This window comes from Macaca thibetana, chromosome 12, assembly GCF_024542745.1.
Source record: "Macaca thibetana thibetana isolate TM-01 chromosome 12, ASM2454274v1, whole genome shotgun sequence".
Taxonomy (NCBI): domain Eukaryota; kingdom Metazoa; phylum Chordata; class Mammalia; order Primates; family Cercopithecidae; genus Macaca; species Macaca thibetana.
In genome coordinates, this window is record NC_065589.1 from 71885862 (window position 1) to 71909745 (window position 23884).

The following is a 23884-nucleotide window of genomic DNA, read 5'->3' on the forward strand; positions in this document are numbered from 1 at the left end:
ACACAGATCATTCCATTGTGTGCAGGGAAAGAAATAATATAGTTATGGAATAACCTAAATTGTGTCAGATTAAAATTCTAATGAAAGCCAGATGTGCTGGCTTACACCTGTAATCCTTGCACTTTGGGAGGCCAATGCAAGCAAATTACTTGAGCCCAGGAGTCGAAAACGAGCCTGAGCAAGGTGGAAAAACCCTGTCTCTACAAAAAATACAAAACTTAGCAGGGAATGGTGGCATGCACCTGTTGTCGCAGCTACTTGGCAGACTGAGGTGGGAGGATCGCCTAAGCCTGGGATGTTGAGCCTGCAGTGAGCCTAGATTGCACTCCAGCCTGAGTGATAAAGTGAGACTTTGTCTCAAAAAAAAAAAAAAAAAAAAAAAAAAAGGCGAGGGGCCAGGTGTGGTGGCTCACGCCTGTAATCCCAGCACTTTGGGAGGCTGAGGTGGGCGGATCACTTGAGGTTAGGAGTTCGAGACCAGCCTGGCCAACATGGTGAAACCCCATCTCTACTAAAAAAAAACTAGCCGGGCATTGTGGTGGGCACCTGTAATCCCAGCTAGTTGGGAGGGCTGAGGCAGGAGAATCACTTGAACCCAAGAGGCGGAGGTTGCGCCACGGCACTCCAGCCTGGGCAACAGAGCAAGACTCTGTCAAAAAAAAAAAGTGAGACTCTGTCTAAAAAAGAAAATCTAATAGAGCATATGGTACAAAACTAATTTAAGACTAACTGTTCTGAAAATTACATTTCAAATTTTGTGGATCTGACTTACATTGATGAAAATAAAATCAACTGTTACAGCTTTACAGTGTGGCTTGAAACAAAGCAGAAATTTCTTATATCTACAAGTTTCTCAAGAAAAAGCTTAAATTACTTAATCTGTAGTCAATTGATTTTGAAAAAAAAAAATAAAATACATTGTATTTTGGCCGGGCGTGTTGGCTCCTGCCTGTAATCGCAGCACTTTGGGAGGCCGAGGCAGGGGGATCACGAGGCCAGGAGTTCGAGACCAGCCTGGCCAATATGGTGAAACCCTGTCTTTATTAAAAATACAAAAATTAGCTGGGCATGGTGGCACATGCCTACTGTAGTCCTAACTAATCGGGAGGCTGAGGCAGAAGAATTGCTTTAACCCGGGAGGCTGCGGCTGCAGTGAGCCTAGATGAGCCAGAGCGAGTCTCTGTCTCAAAACAAACAAACAAAAAAAGCAGTGTGTTAGCATTGTAAAGCTAACATTGGTTTGTTTTTTTTTTTTTTTAAAGTGTACATTTTGGAACCATAATTTTCTGCTAAGTCCTGCCTTTTATTAGCCGTTAAGCAAGTTACTTAACTTCTCTTTGCAGCAGTACCTTCATTGATAAAATAGACATAGTTATAAGACCTACCTGATAGAGTAAGTTGAAAACTGAATGAGTTAATACAGGTAAGAGCATACAACACATAAGTTGAACATCCCAATTTTGGAAATCTGAAATGTAAACTGCTCTGAAATCTGAAAATTTTTGAGCACTGACATGACATTCAAAGGTCATGCACAAAGGAAATGCTCATTGGAGCATTTCAGATTTTGGATTTTCAGATTAAGGACACTCAGTTGGCAGTATCCTAAAATAAAATTAAAAAAAAAAAATCCAAAATCGGAAACACTTCTGGTTCCAGGTATTTCAATAAGGGATACTCAGCCTATATACGGCAAGTACAATAAATACTAAATAGTAATAGTGGTAGTATTACCTATGAGTGATTTTTTTTTAATTTTAAAAAATCTTTTTAAAAATTGGTGGTTAATTTATTTTACAAAAGTCCAAAGACAGTAAAATTTAATGATGAAGGCCAGTTTATAATTGTGTTTAATCATATGTCCATACTGTAAAATATTGATTAATTATAACTCCCAATAAAAAGTCTGTTTTTTCCAGAGAAGTGATTCATGCTGAGTACATAAAGGATTTTATGAAGCTCTTGGCAATGCAGTAATTGTTAGGTCTTTGTGAGAGTGCTATAATTGGTCATTGATCCTGAATATTGAGCTATAAAAGTTAAGTTTTGTGAGCACCAAAGCTTTAAGATGGGTGGTAGTTGTGCAGGTAGACTGGTAGAGAATGAAAAGAAATATTGAATGAAATTTGAAATTAGCAGTGGAGTAACTGAGAAATAAATAGCTAGGAGTAGAATAAGAGAGTAGAACTTCAATGTAGAAGGAATTTTTGTGTGTGTGTTTTAATATGTCTGTTTTTTCCCCCCACCCATAAGGTTCAAAGATCACCCAACATTAAATGAAAGATATTTATTACTTCATCTACTTGGTAGAGGTGGCTTTAGTGAAGTATATAAGGTAATGTAAATTTTATTCTGTTTTTTTACACTAATGTAGCAAGGATATAGGAGTATGTGGTTAAGAAGTACTTATGTTGGCTGGGCATGGTGGCTCACACATGTAACCCCAGGGCTTTGGGAGATGGGAGGGTGCCTGAGGCCAGGAGTTTGAGACCAACCTGGGCAACATAGTGAGACCTCGTCTCTACGAAAAAAAAAAAATCAGCCAGGTGTGGTGGCGCACACATGTAGCCCCAGCTACTCAGGAGGCTGAGGTGGGAGTATCTCAGAGTCCAGAAATTCATGGCCACAATAAGCTATGATTGCACCACTGCACTCTAGGTGACACAGCAAGACCCTGTCTCAAAAAAAAAAAAAAAAAAGAGGTACTTGTCTTTTGTTTATCGATTATATGTCCTCATTACAAAAAAGGGTTTGTTGTGGCTTCTGTTGTCTTCTTTCCAGAATCCGAAGACTGTTTGCTATCTGCACAGTCCCTGTGATATTTGATACCTAGTCACCATTAACCAGTCCAATACAAAGAGTAGCAGCTATTTAAATCAAGATAGGCAGGTAGCCATTTAATACAGTACACTTGTAGAAAGATTGTACCCCTTAATTTAAAAACGTCTGAAGTATTAACATGTCCTGAATTTATCCAAATTTCTACCTATGTCAAGTCTGTTTCTCAAATGCATATGTATAAATGTAGGCATTTTTACTCCCCATGTTCACTATTTTATACCTTTCTCTCTTTATTTTTTTGTATTTTACGTTGTATCTTTTAGTGTAACCTTTAAATATTGGATTCCTAAGGTCCCTTTTATCATTCTGTATTCTCTCTTAAGAAGGTTTTTATCCTCTCTCATTCACTGGGTTGTCTATTTGGTGTCACCCCCAGGTGATACACAGCTCACACTTTCTTTCTGAGCTCAATACCTCAAAGTGTGTTTGTATACATGACTTACCTCATGTGGGTGCTTCGTAGGTACTGGAAACTCACATTTGAAATAGAAGTTGTCTTCCTCTCCTTTAAAATGCCTTTTAACACTGCTTCTGACTTCCCTGACTTCAGTATATAACATTGCCATTCATCTGTGTGGTCCCTCAAGTGAAAAAAACACAAAAACCATCGTGTGCTCTTCTTTTCCCCTTATTCCCTTGCCCTCACATATTATAAGTCCCTAGTTCCTGCTATTATTAATGTCATTAAGTTCTCCTAATTCAGCCATGACCCTTCCCTTCTGTCTCTTAGCTCAAGGCTTCTTCCGGAACCTCATAGCTGATTGTCTTCTTTTGGGCGTTGCTTTTCTCAAGTCATTTTGTACACTGCAAATAGAGTAAACTTTTAATAAAAGGCAACCTGATCATCTGTCCTACTTAAAAGCGCCAGTAGCTTCCCATTTGCTCTTAGAATGAAGTCCTAGTGAAGGGTATATGCTCATCTTTAGTTCCTCTAAACAGCTTCCCTGACCCTCTGCATCTTCTCAGATAGATTTGGTGTATTTGATAGTATTACAGATTCCTTGTAATACTTTGTGCTTCATTACATATTGGCATAGTTGGTTAAAAGCTTTGGTTCTGAAGCCATACAGCTAAGTTTAAATCCTGACTGCTATTGACTAATTTTATTAATTTGGGCTTCTTATTTAAATCTCTGTCTCATGTCTCCTTCTGGGAATAGTAACAATACCTACATTATAGGGTTGTTGCAGTGATTAACTGAGTTGTCACATGTAAATCACATAGAACATCTAAGATAAGCTAATAAGATTATTAGAAATCTTGCCTGTTGGCCATGGCTCATACCTGTAATCTTAGCACTTTGTGGGGCCAAGGCAGGCAGATTGCCTGAACACAGGAGTTTGAGACCAGTCTGGGCAACATGGTGAACCCCTGTTTCTACTAAAAATACAAAAAAAAGTAGCTCGGCATGATGGCACATGCCTGTAGTCCCAGCTACTTGGAGGCTGAGGCATGATAATTGCTTGAGCCTTAGAGGTGGGAGGTTGCAATGAGCCAAGATTGTGCTACTGCACTCTACGCTGGGGGACAGAGGGAGACACTTTCTCTCAGAAAAAAAAGGAATCCTGACTGTTGCATGGGTCAAAGACTATGCCCTTCTCGCTTCTGGTTCTGAGTTGGAAAAATGGGATTTAGATTAAGAGAACTTCAGTTCTGGTATCAGTTCAACCATGCACTATTTTTTGTTATTTTGTTAACTTAGATAAGCATTACATGTCAGGGTCCTCACCTTCCTCATTCATCAAAAGTGATCTTTGAGCTCTCTTCCAATTCCTGTTTCTCTGATTCTAATAATAGTTTATCCTTAAGAACTTAATGGGTGAAGTAGGCTTAACATAAGGTAGAAAAGATTATCATGATAGTTCAGCTGGGATCTAAAAGTCACTAAAAGTGCAGTTAGCATTAGCGTGGCCTAAAAGTTGTTGAGCTTATGAACTTACCATGAGCCTTCATAACAGCCCTTTACCACTGCCTGGTTGTATTTTAAATAACTATTTTAGCCTCATAGGTAGGACTTTTGTAGAAGAGGCTTACATAGAGATTAGAAAGTGCAGATTGGGGCCCAGTGACTTGAACTTTCTATACTGACCTAAATACTAGTGACATCATTCTCTAAGCCCTTTAAAGCCCTTTCATGATTGCCAGGTCTGTTGGAAAACAGCCAGACAAAAAGCAGATTGTAAGTCAAGAAGTAAAGAGTTGTATTTTATACCAAGGTGGGAGATGTTGAGTCAGTTGCTGAGTGATTGCCATATTAATCTTATGGAAAGGTTTACTTCTACTCAACTGAAATCTTGGGAGGATGATGTGTTATATATAATTTATTATAATCAGTATACTCTGATAATAACTTTTTATTGGTTATATACTTAGTTTTTTCTTCAATTATCCTTTATTATGATTGCCTTTGAATTTAATTCTTTATAGATTTGTTCTGCCTTGTCCCTTACATAAACTTATTTTATTTTTATTCTTTTTAGTTTCTTTACACTTAACCTTTGTTAATAATATGTAATTAGCTAATGTTTCTTGGCTGTACCATGTATTGTTCTAAACACCTCATATGTTTTACCCCATTTAATCCTCTCAATAACCCTAACTTTTGGGGCTCAGAGAGGGTATTAGCACAGAGTCACTCAGTTAATAAGCTAATCTGATTGCAAAGAGAATATTCTTAACAACTGTATGCTGTATTATATCTCATCTCATACTTTTATAGTTTTGTACCAAAGTAGTCACTTTACTGTTTATCCCCTCCTGTTTATGTTTAGGTTAAATTGATGGGAGGGAATGGGGACCTTCTTTCTAATAAATACGTAAACTTTTAAGTGAAAGGGGCACCTTTCTGTATAAATCACAATAGAACCAAAATTATTAAATGTCTCTTTAATAGTATTCATTGTTTAAAAAAAAAAAAACAATTCATATAAAGCTGTTAAAACACTGATCATTCTGTGTTTTTAATTTAAGAAATAGGCTGGTGATTTGAACAAATGAAGTATAAATTCTTTTTGAGACAACCAGGGAAAATTGAAGACAGGTTAGGTATTAGACGAGATTAAGGAATTATTACTGATGTAGTTAGGTGTGATAATGATATGTGGTTATTTTTATTTAAATACTGATGTGTTTACTAGGAGGAAATAATGTATTTGTTTTAATAATACTCTGGTTGAGGGGGTGGGATGCAAGGATAGTAGGGAATAGATGAAACAAGAATGGCAAAATATTGATAATTTTTGAAACTGGGTGGTGGGGCGTAACTGGGTGGTAGACTACTATAGTAGTCTACTTTTGTATATGTTTGAACAGTTTTATAAAAACTGTAGAATTTTTTTTCAACAGTTGGAAAAATAACTGTTAGGAACTATTTAATTTTTCTAAAAAGTGAAAAAGAAGTAGGGCATTGCTAGGAAAAGATAGATTTAAGAGGTTTTATCCGACCTAAAAAAAAGTGGTACAGTCTGTTTTCCTGGCTGCTTACTACCAGTATAGAGGAATAAATCCATATTAAAAACCAATAATAGCTTTATTGTTTTATTTCTATTCAGTATATTGGCATTTATAAAATTTAATGTGAAAATTCACATTAAGGTTTTTTCTGATTTATTACCATGGAATTTTTGTCTTCTGATAATAAAAGTATCATTGAACTATATATAGTCTTAGCAGAGAAGATAATTAATAATTGTAGGGTTTGTCCTAGTTCCATATTATTGCAAAAATTATCACCAAAATAAAAAACATCTCTTCAGGTATTCAATTGGTCTTTCATCTTAATTGTGTTTGACTTGAAATCCTAGGCTTTTGACCTATATGAACAAAGATATGCTGCTGTGAAGATACATCAGCTTAATAAAAGCTGGAGAGATGAGAAGAAAGAAAACTACCACAAGTAAATACTAATACTTTATGGTTTTTTTTAATTGAATATTTTTTGAATGGTCATGGAGAATTAATACACTGTCTTCCCGTAGACATGCCTGCAGAGAGTATAGAATACATAAAGAACTGGATCACCCCAGAATAGTTAAACTCTATGATTATTTCTCCTTGGATACAGATACGTAAGTGAATATTAAGGTTTAATTTTTAAGGAAGGATATGCTTACTCTGTCTTTCCCCATCCTGTGTTGATGATATAAATACTCTCCATTTCCCCATTGTGATTCTGAATTCTTGGATAATACTTATGTCTAATTTCTTTTCTCTTCTCTGTTGTAGGTTTTGTACAGTGTTAGAATACTGTGAAGGCAATGACTTGGATTTCTATCTGAAGCAACACAAGTTAATGTCAGAGAAAGAAGCTAGGTCTATTGTAATGCAGATTGTAAATGCACTAAGATATCTCAATGAGATCAAACCCCCTATTATACATTATGATCTTAAGCCAGGTAATTATGAAATTTGTCTAATTTTTTTTAAAACGAGTATAGTTTTTTAAAGTCATTAAGTTATCTGAAAACATGATTTTTGGTTTCACTTTTAAGACATCAGTAGAATACTAGTAAAATTTAAAGTTACTAAAGTTATGTTTTTCATCTATGTATCATTAAAATAATCTTATATTTTATTCTTAGGAAACATCCTACTGGTAGATGGAACAGCATGTGGTGAAATCAAAATCACTGATTTTGGTCTGTCCAAGATTATGGATGATGATAGCTATGGTGTAGATGGAATGGATCTAACTTCTCAGGGGGCAGGCACTTACTGGTAAGTATATTACTAAAAACATCAGAATGTCTAGATTAGTGCCCAGTGCTTTTATGATAAAATTTAGGTTTTTTTTTTTCCATGTGGCCATTAAGATTACTGTGGTAAAAGGTACTGATATTAAACTCTCAGTTGAGAGGGAGACTTCTGTGGTCATTCCTCTTCTCATCTGTTCTTACTGCAAATAACAGCATACTGGAGAGAGAATGACTTGGCATTAACAAGTGACTTCAGTACCTGCCAGTCAGAAACTCCTAACAGGAAGAATTCATTCATGGGTTTTCTTCTACAATGTTAAGGTGATGTTTATCATAAATATGAATACGTACGTTAATATAATATTTTAACTATTGCAAGCAAAAACTGCAAGCATCAAGCCCTCTCTGTGGAGGTTATATGGTTGCAGGGATTTTCGTTTTATTTTGAGACAGGGTCTTGCCCTATCACCCAGGCTGGAGTGCAGTGGTATAATCTTAGTTCACTGCAGCCTCAAACTCCTAGGCTCAAGCAATCCGCCCACTTACTCTTGAGTAACTGAGACCACAGGTACGCACCACTATGCCCAGCTAATCTAAATTTTTTGTAGAGACAAGGTCTTAATTTGTTGCCCAGGCTGGTCTTGAACTCCTAGTATCAAGTGATCTGCCTCTCCCAAAGTGCTTGGATTAGAGGCATGAGCCACTGCACCTGCCTGGTGGTTTTTGTGGAAGATGGATGTTTTGTTGGTTGTGAATGGGAGATAAATTTGGCATATTCTTTGGACTTGACTTTCAGAAATCCCTTTTAAAGACTTAGTATGTATAGATTTAAATTTAGATATAATCACAGATTCATAGATACAAATCTAAATGACTGTCATCCCCCTCAGTATACCTACGTGTTCACAAAAACTGCTTCAGCGTGAATTTTCAAACTTGTTGAATTCACCAGAGTGGAGAACATAAACTATAAAATTTCAAAACAAACTTAATTCTCAGAGAAAATTAGCATAAACAGTGACATTTTAACGGGAAGAAAGATAACTGCGTTCAAGTTCATTGAAACGGGATTGTGACTACGAACATAAATGTGACCTCAGGTTTTCCAGAACAGTGTTCACACAGCCTGAGCACATCATAACCAGTTACACATGATGCCGCTGGTCTGTGTAGATATCACTTTTAATGAGCAGGGATTAGTCATATTCGTGTATTCTTTTAAAGCCACTTTAAAATTTTAAATTTGGCTTGTGGCATTTCCTAGGAACATGGATAAGATAAGAATGTCATGAATTTTTTATTCATATTTTAAGAAAACTATTCAAACTGCTAACCCCCTGAAAGTCAATATTCTCAAAGTCTTTGGACTTTTTTAGCAACAAGGCTCTTTTTTTTTTTTAACAACAAAATCTTACTCTAATCAACAAAACCAACAAAAACAAAGCATCCTGGTAGATTCTTAGATTCCATGGAAGATAGCTTGAAAACCATGTTCTAAATAATAAATTATTCTTCCTCTATAGGACATTCTCAATATTTGTTTCTCTCTCACTCTGGCTTCACTAGTATAGGGAAGGACAAGGAAATTTCCCTTTTACAGATAGTCAAGAGACAAAGACCTTATGTTTTAGGGGCTGTGCTGGAAGGAGATACAATGATGGCATTGTTATATAAGGACATGGAATGTATTTCTCAGGGAAATCTGTGGTCCAAAAATTGGTTTATGTCTACAGTCATATTAGTTGTTTAGCTATGTACAGCGGACCTTGAATAAAACGGATTTGAAATGCATGGGTCCACTTTTATGTGGCTTTTTTTTTTCGATAAATACATTGGAAAATTTTTTGGAGATTTGCAACAATTTGAAAAATCTCACTGACGAACCATGTGGCCTAGAAATATTGAAAAATTTGGCTGGAGGTGGTGGCTCACGCCTGTAATCCCAGCACTCTGGGAGACTGAGGTGGGCGGATCACTTGAGGTCAGGAGTTTGAGAACAGCCTGGCCAACGTGGTGAAACCTCGTCTCTACTAAAAATACTGAAAGTACAAAAGTTAGCTGGCCGTGGTGGCGCATGCCTGGAATCCCAGCTACTCGGGAGGCTGAGGCAGGAGAATTGCTCAAACCCGGGAGGCGGAGGTTGCAGTGAGCTAAGATCATACCACTGCACTCCTGCCTGGGCGACAGAGCAAGACTCTGTCTCAAAAAGAAAGAAAAAGAAAAAATTAAGAAAAAGATATGTCATGAAGGCATTAAATTAATGTAGACACTCGTCTGTTTTATCATTTACTGCCGTAAAATGTACACAAATCTATTATAAGAAGTTAAAATTTATCAAAACATGTATACAAACACAGACTGTACCTGGTGCTATTTGCAGTTGAGAGAAATGTAAACAAAAGTAAAGATGCCGTATTAAATCATAATTTCATAAAATTAACTGTACCCATACTGTGTACTGTAATAATTTTGTAGCTATGTCTTGTTACTATTGTAAGGAGCTCAACTGTTTTGAGTATCTGTTTAAAACATTGTGATGCTAATCTCCTCCATGTGAGCAATTAATCTCTCCAGTAAAAGGCCTATCAGAGTAAAAAGTAATCTCTCGTGATTCTCAAATATTTTTCATCATGTTTAGTGCAATATTGTCAACCTTGAATAACACCAGTAATGCTGGAAGTGCTCTTAAGGAGCAGAGAAAAATCATGACATTACAAGAAAAAGTTGAATTGCTTGATATGTACCATAGATTGAGGTATATAGTTTGGATTGAGGAATAGTTGCCCACCGTTCCAAGATAAATGAATTCAACAAAAAGATCATTGTTTAAAAAAAAGAAATTTGTAAAGCTGTGTCTGCAGGTATGTCAGCAGGCACAGAAACCTTGTACTTCTTGCAAAACACCGTTTTGTCTCTAGTTGAAAATGCAAGCTGTGCATGGTGACTCATGCCTGTAATCCCAGAACTTTTGGGAGGCTGAGGCAGACAGATCACTTGAGCCTGAGAGATGAAGATCAGCCTGCGCAACGTGGTGAAAGCCCATCTCTACATAAACATACAAAAATTAGCCAAACATAAAAAATTACAGGCACATGCCTGTAGCCCCAGCTACACAGGAGGCTGAGACAGGAGGATCATTGCTTGAGCCTGGGATGCGGAGATTGCAGTAAGCCCAGATTGCACCACAGCACTCCAGCCTGGGTAACAGAGTGAGAACCTGTCTCAAAAGAAAAGGACAAAGAAATGCAGCTTTTTGGGTGCATGATACCCATAGACTGTAATGTGAGTTTAGAAAAAACAAAGAGATTATATGACAATTTTAAAGCAAAAGGAAGGTGAAGGATCTAAAGCTGGAGAATTTCATGCCAGTAAAGGATGGTTTAATAATTTTAGAAAGAGGTTTGACTTTAAAAATGTCAAGATAACAGGAGAAACAGCTCCCGCCACCCAAGAGTTCCCACATGTTATTAAGAAAACAATTGAGGCCGGGCGCAGTGGCTCACACCTGTAATCCCAGCACTTTGTGAGGCCGAGGCGGGCGGATCACGAGGTCAAGAGATCGAGACCATCCTGCTCAATGGTGAAACCCCATCTCTACTAAAAATACAAAAATTAGCTGGGTGTGGTGGCGCGTGCCTGTAGTCTCAGCTACTAGGGAGGCTGAGGCAGGAGAATTGCTTGAACCCAGGAGGCAGAGGTTGTAGTGAGTGAGATCACGCCACTGCACTCCAGCCTGGGCAACAGAGCAAGACTCGGTCTCATTCGTGAATGAATGAATGAAAAAGAAAAAATAATTGAGGAGAAAGGATAGCTGCCTGAACAGATAATTTAATGCAGACAGAAGTGCCTTATTCTAGAAAATAAAAATGTCACAGAGGACATTTATATTTGTAAGGAAGAGAAATTTGATTTGATAAGGAAGGGACAGGCTAACTTTGCTGTTTTATGCAAATGCAGTTGGGTTTATGATCAGCACTGCCCTTATCTATAAAGCTGCTAACTCTGTAGCCTCAAACAGAAAAGATAAATACCAGCTGCCAGCCTTTTGCCTATACAACAAGGAGGCCTGGACAGTGAGAACCCTTTTTTTTGGATTGGTTCCATCAGTGCTTTGTCCCTGAAGTCAGGAAGTACCTTGCCAATAAGGGACCACCTTTTAAAGTTCTTTGATACTGGACAATGCCCCTGGCCACCTAGTAGCCCATGAGTTTAACACTGAAGATATTGAAGCCATCTACTTGTTCTCAAACAAAACAATATCTCTAATTCAGCCTCTAGATCAAGAGGTCTTAAGGACCTTTAAGGCTCATTACACATGATACTCTATGGAAAGGATTGTCAGTGCTGTTAAAGAGGACCCCAGTAGAGAGAACATCATGAAAGTCTGCAAGGATTACACGACCGAAGATGTCGTCATTGTTTTAGAAAAAGCCATGAAAGCAATCAAGCCTGAAAGAGTACATTCCTGCAAGAGAAAACCGTGTCCAGATGTTGCGTGTGACTTCACAGGATTTATGACAGAGGCAATCAAGGAAATCATGGAAGAGACTATAGATATGGCAAAGAAGGTGGGGTGAAGGGTTTCAAGATATGGATCTTGGAGAAATTCAAGAGCTAATAGACACCCCTCCAGAGGAGTTAAGGTGACTTGATGGAGATGAGTGCTTCCAAACTGGTACCAGATGATGAGAAAGAAGTAGTAGAAGAGACACTACCAGAAAACAAGTTGACATTAGACAGCCTGGCAGAAGGGTTTCTATTAGTCAAGACATTGCTTTTGACTTTTATGACATGGACCCTTCTATAATACAGGCACTGAAACTAAAGCAAATGGTGGAAGAAGGATTGATATTATATGAAAAAGCAAAACAAATTATGATGTATGTCTGTAAAGTTGCACTAAGTGTGTCTGTCTCCCCTTTCATCTCTTCCCCCTCTGCCACCCCTGAGACAGCAAAACTAACCCCTCCTCAGTCTACTCAACCTAAAGATGACAAGGATGAAAACTTTTGTCATAATCTACTTTCACTTAATGAGTAGTGATTTTCTCTTATGATTTTTCTTAATAGCAATTTTTTTCCTCTAGCTTACTATAAGAATTTAGTATATAATACTTACAGCATAGAAAATATGTGTTAATTAACTGCTCATGTTATCAGTAAGTCAACTTCCAGTCAACAGTGGGCTATTAGTAGTTAACGTTTTTTTTTTTTTTTTTTTTGACGGAGTCTTGCTCTGTCACCCAGGCTGGAGTGCAGTGGCACGGTCTCAGCTCACTGCAACCTCTGCCTCCCAGGTTCAAGCAATTCTCCTGCCTCAGCCTCCCGAGTAACTGGGATTACAGGCACTCGCCACCATGCCTGGCTAATTTTTTTGTATTTTTTGTAGAGACAGGGTCTCACCATGTTGGCCAGGCTAGTCTTGAACTGCTGACCTCGTGATCCACCCGCCTCGGCCTCCCAAAGTGCTGAGATTACAGGCCTGAACCACCACACCCAGCCTAGTAGTTAACTTTTTAACTTTTTAGGGAGAGTCAAAAGTTAGACATGTGGCCAGGCACGGTGGCTGACTCACGCCTCTGATCCCAGCAGGAAGACCACTTGAGCCCAGGAGTTGAAGACCAGCCTGGGCAACATAGCAAGACCTTGTCTGTATACATTTTTTTTAAAAATTAGCCAGGCATGGTGGTGTGTGCCTGTGGTCCAGCTAATTGGGAGGCTAAAGTGGGAGAATCGCTTGAGCCTGGGAGATCGAGGCTGCAGTGAGCTGTGATCGCACCACTGCACTCCAGCCTGGGCAACACAGTGAGACACGGTCTCAAAAAAATAAATAAATAAAAATCATACATGGATTCTTAACTGCATGGGTCAGTGCCTCCAACCCTTATATTGTTCAGGGGTCAACTGTATTTGATATATTTGGATAGCACTGTACATACTCGTGTATTTTAGAATATACATATAATATTGCTCTTATAAATTACCTTTCATCCTCACAAGCTTAAAATATTTAGTTTTGTCTCTCTGGTCTCAAATTCTGGTGGACATCTTTTCCCAAGTTACTTTGATATCAATTTCTGTGGTTGCTCTCCTTGCATGCATACACCTCGTGCCTGGAGAGAGTATAGCTTAATGTTTACAAGCCATTCCTGTTTCAGTTACACACACAGACACCTGCATAAAATACACACTTTTATTGATAACATAAATCCAGCTTTTTACTACATTACAAGTGAGTTATTGGTTATCTTTGGTCGTTTTACTTCAAGGAAGTTTCATGTGTTTTTTAAGAGATCTGTCAACATCCTGCTGAAATCTTACTGATTTTAGCATAGTGAATACAAAACTGCATTTTAAAAAAATAGAGTAAATTCCCATTTAGCAACATTATTCCTTTTGAGAATTTTAAGTTTATCTAAATTTTTTGAGTTGTGAGATGCTTGCATCCCTGATGGATCTTTTACTTTACTTATAACTGGAGATGACAGATTGATTTTTACCCTTCATCTATTAACAATTATGAACTGGCTTAGTGCGGTGGCTCATGCCTGTAGTCCTAGCACTTTGCGAGGCCAAGGCGGGCAGATCACCAGCTTGGTCAACAGTGCAAGACTACCACTACAAAGAAGAAAATATTAGCTGGGTGTGCTGGTGCACGTCTGTAGTCCCAGCATTCCGGAGGCTAAGGTGAGAGGATCACGTGAGCCCAGGAGTGTGAGGCTGCAGTGAGCTATTAGCGTAACACTGTACTCCAGCCTGGGTGACAGAGTGGGACCCTGTATCAAAAAAAATTATGAATTTATAAATAGGACATAGATATTTTTAAAATAGTAATTTTGAATATCCATTGTGTTTCAGACACTGCTAGTGCTTGAAACTGCGCAGTGAATAAGTTCCTGGAGCTGCTCACAGTCTGGTGTGATTGTAGTTGAATGCCGTAATAGAGGCATTGCACCATTCTGCAGTAACACGGAGAAAAGCAGAGCCACCTGGGGAGAAGCAAAAACGGCTTATGGGGATTGGGTGGGTCTTGAAGAAGAAAAGATGCTAAGTAATTGGAGTGATTAGGGAAGGAGTAGTGATTGTGATATTCAAGAGCTCAGAGGATAAAGGAGAGCCGAGTGAGGACGCAAGTGAATTGGTTTTGATTAGCCAATTTGGCGGGTTAGGGTGGGGGAAAATAGTGTGTGCAGATTTTGAAAATATATGTTGTTGCCAGATTAGCATGGGTCTTGTGTTACAAACAAGAGATACAAGGTCTTGTTGGCAGTAAGTGCTGTCGAGGTTGTTTGAACAAAAGAACCACATGATCTGGTGTATATTTTAGGGAGAGAAGTGCCTACAGTTTGAACAGTAGTTAAAGAGGATGGGAGAGGATTTCTTCTATTATTAGATACTCCAAATTAGACCATTGTAATCTCTCTTAAGTTTTTGTTTCTGTAGGTAGGTAGGTAGGTAGGTAGGCAGGCAGATTAGATAGATAGATAGATAGATAGATAGATAGATAGATAGATAGATAGATAGATAGATAGATAGATGATAGACAGATAGATAGATAGATAGATAGATAGATAGATAGATAGATAGATAGATAGATAGATAGATAGATAGATATAGGATAGAGGTGAACTTTATCACAATGTTGTATGTATTGGCTCTAGAGTTAAATGATAAAAGAATGTAAATGCTCCAGAAGTTCAGTTGATGATTTTCACTGATGGGAGTCCTAGAGTTTATGTATGGATAAAATTAGTGTGCTAAGATTTTACACTTAGAAGATTTTAAGTTACAGATTGTCAGTAGTAACCTTTCCTTTTTTCTCTCCCACAAAACTTATAGGTATTTACCTCCTGAGTGTTTTGTAGTTGGAAAAGAGCCACCAAAGATTTCCAACAAGGTTGATGTATGGTCAGTTGGAGTCATCTTCTTTCAGTGTCTTTATGGTAGAAAGGTAAATTCAATTCTGCTAGCCTTCAGCTATACATTGATAAATTAAGTTGAATTTTTCCTTCCTAAAAGCAAAATTTCACTAACTCAAAGTCAATTTAAATCCTTCTAAAGAAAGCCAGGCTTCTCCTCTATTTCTTCCTAAAATTTCCATGGATCAGAATTTATTTTAATGTCACACCAGTTTACTTGACCTGCTTTTTGCTTTCTTTCCCTTTTTTAAAGAAAAGAAGTAACTATCTGTTAACATGCTAATATTTGTCTACCATTGGGAATACTGGAGTCAATACTTTTCATTGTCCACTATTCACTTGACCTCCTCTTACACCCCCCACCCCACCCACAGACACAGTTCGGCCTGGGTGGTCTGTTTCCCCCCGTTGCTTGTCAGGGAGATACCATCAAAGTTAGTCTTAATTATTTCCCAACATTTTTATATTGAAGTTGGAAGTACAGGTTACCATAGATATTATCTAGCCTACGTCCCGCCCCATCCCTTCATCAGTAGGGGAAGAGAGGTTAAGGGATTTATGTGGGATCGCCTCACTCCACATCCAGAGCTCCTTCATTTAAATTCGCCTGTGATACACAAAGTATTTGATCTTTGGAAATTGTCATAGGTATTTTCATTACTACTTCATCTCTTCTCTAATTGAACTTCATTGTTTAAGCATTCAGAATAAAGTTTTAAATTTCTTTTTATGTTTTTATCTTATATTGCAACAGCATTATTTTCTTCTTCTTACAGCGTTTAATCTATGTTGAAGATTGATTAGATAGGCTTTCTTGGCCTGCTATCAATTATACCTTGTTTGTATGAGAATTCATCTCAGGTTTCAAATAACTGAGGAAGATTTTGGAACACAAAATATTTGGATTTTGGATTTTGGGAATTCGCTTAGACAGAAATGATATCTGTGTTTAAATATTTTGTGAGAAAAATATCTCAACCTTTAATTTTTTTTTTTTAAGCCATTTGGTCACAATCAGTCTCAACAAGACATTCTTCAAGAAAATACAATATTAAAAGCCACAGAAGTCCAGTTCCCTGTAAAACCTGTTGTAAGCAGTGAAGCCAAGGTATTAAATTTTTGTAAATGAGTTTTGTGAAGTAACTTTTCTTTCATCAGTTTTGCTGACAACAAGGTAAGTACTTTCCAAAAGTAAGTAAAGTCACAAGACTCGCTGCTGCAGGGGATCTGTCCAGCAGGAGCTGGTGATTTACTTTCAGAAAAGGAGTTGCATCAGCCTCTGGTTGCTACAGTTTTTATCTTTTAAGCAGCCAAATATGGTCCCTGATTGTCTGTGCTCATCAGCTGCTACTTTGAAAATTAGGGAAAAATCACAAGATCTGGGCTCATCATTACCTTTTATGTATTATTTATCTGCTTATGTTAATACTGAGATATTATAAGTATATAAGAAATATTAAAAGTAATAATAGGGCCGGGCGTGGTAGCTCACACCTGTAATCTCAGCACTTTGAGAGGCCAAGGCGGGCAGATCATCTGCCGTCAGGAGTTTGAGACCAGCCTGACCAATATGGTGAAACCCCATCTCTACTAAAACTACAAAAAGTAGCTGGGCATGGTGGCACATGCCTGTAATCCCAGCTACTGGGGAGGCTGAGGCAGGAGAATCACTTGAATCTGGGAGGTGGAGGTTACAGTGAGCTGAGATCATGCCATTGCACTCCAGCCTGGGTGACAGAGCGAGACTCCGTCTCAAAAAAGAAAGAAAAAAAAAGTAATAAATACCATTTATTTTAGTGCTTTTATATACATTATCTTGTAACAGCCTTATGAGGTGTAGGTACTTTTGTTATTCCCATTTTATAAAAGAGGAGAACAGCCATGCCATGGCAAAAGGACCTTGTTCAGGATCATACCAGCTAGGAGGCAGCAGAGCTGCGGCTCACAAGTATCTACTCCTCCAGACTCCAAAGTCCACAGCCTTGACCTCTATGCTGCTCTGTATTAGCTCTTGAGAGCTAATCCAGTATAATCCATATGTCTGTATAATAAAATTACAGGAAATAGCTATTTCTAATTAATAGCAAAACTTTTTTGGTGTTCAGTATCTTCCTGCCTTCATCCTATTGGCCTTTTGTGTTTGTGTTTTTATTACTCCTCTGTTGCATTCATCACAAAGCTCTTTTCTCTGTGACTTGCTGTTGTAGGCTTCTCTTTTCTAAACCTGGTCAAATTCATAAGACAAACCCAAGAAGCTCCTATTTTTTTCTTGTGTGAATAGTGCAGGCCATAAGAATAATTCATAAACAAACACTATATAGTTTCTATATTCTCTTATTCTTACATAGTGCAGATACATACTGTGAGATGTTTGGGGTCGTAGTAACCTACCTAATTGAAAATATGCTGAGTTTTGTGTAATCTCACTGATTGTGTTTATTAGAACTGTCCAGCATTCCATTTTGTCTGTCTTTATTGGTTTTTTGTAAATTATGTGAATGGTGGTTAGAACATTTTGACAATTAAAAAGATAAATATAGGCCAGGCATGGTGGCTTACACTTGTAATCCCAGCTCTTTGGGAGGACAAGGCAAGATGATCACTTGAGGCCAAGAGTTCAGGAACAGCCTGGGCTGTAACATAGGGAGACCCCATCTCTTAAAAAAAAAGGGGGGGCGGGCTAGGCTTAGTAGCTTATGCTATAATCTCAACACTCTGGAGGCAGAGGTGGTTGCTTGAGCCCTGGGGTTCAAGACCAGCCTGACCAACATGGCAAAACCTGGTCTCTACCAAAAATACAAAAATTAGCCAGGCATTGTGGCACACACCTACAGTCCCAGCTACTTGGGAGTCTGAGGTGGGAGGATCACCTGAGCTCAGGAAGGTCAAGACTGCAGTGAGCCATGATGATACTGCTGCACTCCAACCTGGGGGACAGAGCAAGACTCTGTCTCAAAAAAACAAATAGGCTAGGCGCAGTGGCTCACACCTGTAATCCCAGCAATTTGGGAGGCCTAGGCAGGCAGATTGTCTGAGCCCAGGAGTTCGAGACCAGCCTGAGCGAAATGGTGAAACCCCATCTCTACTAAAATTACAAAAATTGGCTGGGCGTGGTGGCTCACGCCTGTAATCCCAGCACTCTGGGAGGCCGAGGTGGGCAGATCACGAGGTCAGGAGATCGAGACCATCCTGGCTAACACAGTGAAACCCTGTCTCTACTAAAAATGCAAAAAATTAGCCGGGCGTGGCAGCACGGGCGCCTGTGGTCCCAGCTACTTGGGAGGCTGAGGCAGGAGAATGGCATGAACCCAGGAGGCAGAGCTTGCAGTGAGCAGAGATCGTGCCACTGCACTCCAGCCTGGATGACTGAGCTAGACTTCGTCTCAAAAAAAAGAAAAAAAAATACAAAAATTAGCACGGTGTAGGGGCCTGTGCCTTTAGTTTCAGCTTCTGAGGATGCTGAGCTGGGAGGATCGCTTGAGACTAAGAGGTAGAGGTTGCAGTAAGGTGAGATTGCACCACTGCACTCCAGCATGGGTGACAGAGCAAGACCCTGTCTCAAAAAAACAAACAAAAGAGATAAATATTCTTATTTTAAAGCAAAATGAATTATTTTTGTAAGATAAACATGACTGCTTTAAAAAATACTTTAACTGTGCTAGCATCTAAATCTTGTCTTATTTTCTGTCTGTAGCCTCATCGAGAACAGAAATTAAATGAATTTAGTTGACCCAAGATCTGTTTTTTTAATACTGACCAAAAAGGCCAGGAGGAATGGAGCTGCCAAAGGCAAAGTCTCATTTAGCCATTCCTGGTTCTCTTCTTAGGCTCTTTATAGGTGCCACAGTCACCTTTTTGAGATCTGGAATCCAGGAAGGGTTAAGGGGTTGTTGGGGGGATATAATATTAATAAGATACAGTTATATAATATATATCATAATATTTTAATGTAATATATAATCTCTCTATATTCTGTATCCCTACAGAAGATACCTTTGCCGAGTATGTTTCCTGACTTGGTGTGGGCATCTTTAAGTACATTACTTGTTGCAGACTTCTTAATCTTAACCTTGCTATTGATAGCCTTTCCACCCCTCAAACTCTAACATATCAGTCTTGATGTTTTTTCTCCCTCTTAATCATTTTTCAGAGTGATCTCTGAAATTTTGTTAAAGATAAAAAAGATAAGACCTCTAAGGGATCAGATTGACTTCTGATAAACAGTAAGCTATGGTAAAATTAGAATAGCTAGTATATTTTTAGAGAAAAATAGACTTCTAATGAATTTCAAAGCAAAGAAAGTACAAAATAGTTACTTTTTAATGTGATTATACTTCTGTTTAGTGGTAGATATTAATTTCTAGTGTCAGCAATAAGAAAGGGAAACAATTACCAGTTACCTCCTGAGAATATTTTATCTGTTGTCACCTCCCCCCCAAAAAAAGGATGAACCTCAAAGTTTAATATTAAGTGAAAGAGGCCTGGCAAAGGAGAACATAATTTGTAATTCTATTTATATAAAATTCAAAACAATCAAAACTTAACTGTGGTGTTAGAAGTCAAGATAAAGGTTACCCAGGTTCGACTGGGGACAGAGCCAGTGCCTGGAAGTGAGCATGAGGGGGATTCAGAGGTTCTTTTTCTTGATCTGGTTGCCAGTTACATAGATGTATTTACTTTGTGCTGTGCACTTAGGATTTGTGTGCATTTCTAAAAATGTGTTACACTTCAAGAAAGGTTTTATTTGTAAGAGGCTATTCTCAAAAACTAAGTAAAATTGGTTTGAGAAAAAAAAAAGTGATTATATTCCATTTATTTAGCTTTTCCAGGAGTGTAATGATGCATAGGGTTAACCTGGGAAACAATATCCCTAATGGAAGTGTCACTTCAGTGGTCTCTTCATCTAAAGAAAGTCTTTATGTCAGTAGGAAAAAATATTATGGCTGAAAATGGCATCTTACCCTTTGCTAAACTGAAGTGATAACAAAATGGGATGAGGGTGGGAGGACTGTTTAGCAGAAGAAAAATGCTAGAAAAGGAAGTCTTCAGAATTTCGTAAGCAGAAATAACTTTCCAGTATAAGTTCAAATGGTTGCAGTAGTAATTTAGACTGTAAAGTGAACCACTGCAGGGACTTCAAGTGGTGAGTTGCATTTGGAGTGAGAATTTTATTGCTGCAGAATTTTCTTTTCAGGTTTGAACTTCCAATAAAATGAGATCTACTTATGTCTTAAATGTGTCCATCCTTCTGTTGATTCAGTTGATTGATATTTAGAAGGGAAAAAGATCATTAATTGCTGTCTTTTTCTTTCTCTTTTTGAGGCCTTTATAAGACGCTGTTTGGCATATCGAAAAGAAGATCGATTTGATGTGCACCAGCTGGCAAATGACCCATACCTTCTCCCACACATGAGAAGATCAAATTCTTCAGGAAACCTACACATGGCTGGGCTGACAGCATCCCCTACGCCCCCTTCTTCAAGCATAATTACTTACTGACTTTCCTCCAAGATTGGCATGATATCTTTGAATTGCTTCCAGATGCACACTTGAGTTTGAGAGCATTTGAGTGTTTTTTTGTTTTGTTTTTTTGTTTTTTTTTTTTTACACAAGACATGGTTAAGAACTGTTTGTGAACTGAAGTTCCTCATAGTATCATTTGTATGAGAGTGGATCATGGACAATGAATAAATGCACACTTCTGACTATAATTTTGAGCAGTGAACGATGACTGCCTGTTACAAAGAAACAGGAATACCATGTTAAGATAGAAGAAAAAACTTTTGTTTATTTGGGGGAACACTGTAAATAACGTTTATAATACTTAAATACATTTGGTTGTTACTAGAGAGTTCTAATATGAAGGGTAGTTTTTCATTATTTAAAAACACATGGAAAAATAAGAGACATATTTCTAACATACGAACTATAGTGCCTGGATACATTCTTCAGCATTTGGCAGTTAATCTGCTGAAACCAAAGTAAGAACTGAATGACAGTGACAGTTGTGTTTTGTAGTAATAGAATGTGAGAGTTAGAATCTTTGGACAAAGTTAGGCTTTGTCATTTGCCTATTCTGGCTTTTACCAAGTTGTACCTCGAGATCACATGTCCGTTTTCTTTCACTGGTTATATTAAAGGGAGAGCTATTATTTCTAAATACTTTACACTTTTGACAAAATGAGCTGCTTGTTTTGAAATCAGTTGAATTCACTAAATTATAATATTGCCAGTGTTTTCAACATGTTAGAATTGATAACAGGTATTTTTCTTTTGTTACCAGGCCTTGTTCATCAAAACAGGTGACAGTATGTAACCAAATGCAGACCAGTTCTATGCAGGATAATGATAAATTCCCTTCTAGCTCTATTGTAAATTGTTGTACAGATGTCATATTTCAATTACTAAGTTTCAGCAGCTTATTCTTGTACAAATGTTTAAAATATGGCTTTTCTAATTGGATATTGTATTTTTTTTAAGTCTTCTTGAAGGCGCTCTAATTGCTGCTAAATGTTGTTGCTTCTTTGCTAAAAAAATTAAATGACCTAGAAGGTGCAAGTTGACTGTACATCATAGAGAGATATTAAAAAGCATACAGTCATTAATCAAGACGTAAAAGTGATCCATGTTGGACATAATTGAGTTTTTTAAATCAGTTTATTGGGTTCTAGGGCTGTGGAGCACATAGATACTAGATTTATAATTTGTTCATGGTTATTCTGCATTTCTAGAAAGTTCTTATCAGCAAGATGGTCCCATAAACAAATTTCTTGTGGTTTGTACAGATTTGTTAAAATGTGAACATTTTCTAACTGCCTTGTAGGGTAGAAACCATATTTTTCAGGATGCTGTATTTCACTCCTGTAAGGACTTTTTCTTTATTGTCACATTCATAATGCTGATACTTACATGTAAGTTGTTCATGTTGCAGAAAAAGGAGGTTATACTTACCACGGATTCTCTTTAATATTGTACAGTTAAACTGTATTTCTGATGTTGCAAGCCATTTTGTTTTTTCATTGTACATAGACACATTGTCTCTTTAAAATGCTGCTGAAATTGTAGAGAATATAGCCAAAACAGTAATAAACAATGACAGTTAAAATGTAAAGACTATGAAAATGACATTGGAAGGGAGCTTTCAAGATGGTAGGATATTGACTGACTGAGCTCCTTAAAAATCAGCTGAATAAATTCCTTAAGTATACTTCAAGACAAGTGTAAATTGTTTCAAGCTGTTAAAGTTAAACCTAATAACCATTATCAAGGCAACTCCTGGGTAAGTAACACTTAGAACTATCAAGAGTGGTTTAAGGGGCCGGCTATACCCATTCCTCTGTAGAGCAGATAGAAATCCTATTTAAAAAAATACTACACGGTAATGAAATCTTAGCATTGATTGAGTGCTTTAGGTGCTGCCTGCAAGTTTTCAGTTTTGTTGTTGGAGTTTTCATCTTTATGAATTATAAAGTCCTGTGTTCATAAAGTAACATTTAAATTCCTGAACTAAAAGAAAATGCCCAGTTTGCTTAAAATTTTGGGGAGATACGAAGTTAATGTGTAAATCTAACTTTGAGGTTCAGTCAGTTTAATAGTATAGACCTAGAGATCACTGCTTTACCATTTTACTTTCAAATGAGTGAGAGCGACTGCTAGTGTCAGAATGCAGGAAAGGGGAAGAACAAGCCATGAAATGAAGTTGCTTTCATGACCTGGGTTTAGGTCATCATTTTTAAATCAAAGATGTATAGGAGATGAATCAACTTACAGACCCATGTTTTCCTTCTAAAAGTTTCCCAAAGAAATGTTATAGATTTTGAATAACATGCCAGTGATCCAGCAGGTCCAAGATGGCTAATTGAGCCACATTGAATAACTTACTTTTACCCTCACATGGAAAGTTGGTATCTATTGCTAAATGATTTCAAGGTCACTCTGACAGTCTTTGACACTACTGTTTTTTTAGGCTTTGATTGTTTTCTAGTCTCCTGGTGTCTGTCCTCAGAATTAAAACGTGTCCTACATCCCTAAGATAAGAGCCAAGGCCTCTTTTAAGAGTCAGCACTGATACAGCGTAAAATCTATGGTTTTGCATATGATTTAAAAAAATCTTTCTTTGATTTGAATTTGCTTTAGTGTGTACATGTTGAGAGGAAGTAAGTGTAGAAACCACCCTAATTTGTAAGTGGGGAGTTGGAGATACTTGGTAGTTTTTCAAAAATACTCAATCTTTTTTTCCCCTTTTCTTTTTAACACTCACTGCCATCTCCTTCTAAAACAACTCTGTCAGTTTAAATGGCATATAAAATGTGAACAAACACCTCATTACATGAAGTCAAAATGGTGTAGAGCTTCAGTGAAACATATGAAGAGTATAATGTGTTGTTTTGCTGTTCATCATTACTTATTAAATGCAGTAATGTTGATTGCC

At 37.7% G+C, this 23884-nt stretch overlaps 1 protein-coding gene across 3 annotated transcripts in view; it reads left to right on the plus strand.

The window, feature by feature from the left end:
• The window catches only part of TLK1 (tousled like kinase 1), a 177185-nt gene extending 153301 nt beyond the window's left edge, over positions 1–23884 (plus strand). For all 3 annotated transcript variants that reach the window (XM_050751332.1, XM_050751333.1, XM_050751334.1), the window contains exons 14-21: positions 2254–2335; positions 6645–6736; positions 6819–6908; positions 7066–7235; positions 7422–7557; positions 15374–15485; positions 16454–16561; positions 20776–23884. In XM_050751332.1, the coding sequence (XP_050607289.1) occupies positions 2254–2335; positions 6645–6736; positions 6819–6908; positions 7066–7235; positions 7422–7557; positions 15374–15485; positions 16454–16561; positions 20776–20952 (967 nt within the window). In that variant the 3' untranslated portion in view covers positions 20953–23884. The remainder of the gene's footprint in view (positions 1–2253; positions 2336–6644; positions 6737–6818; positions 6909–7065; positions 7236–7421; positions 7558–15373; positions 15486–16453; positions 16562–20775) is intronic.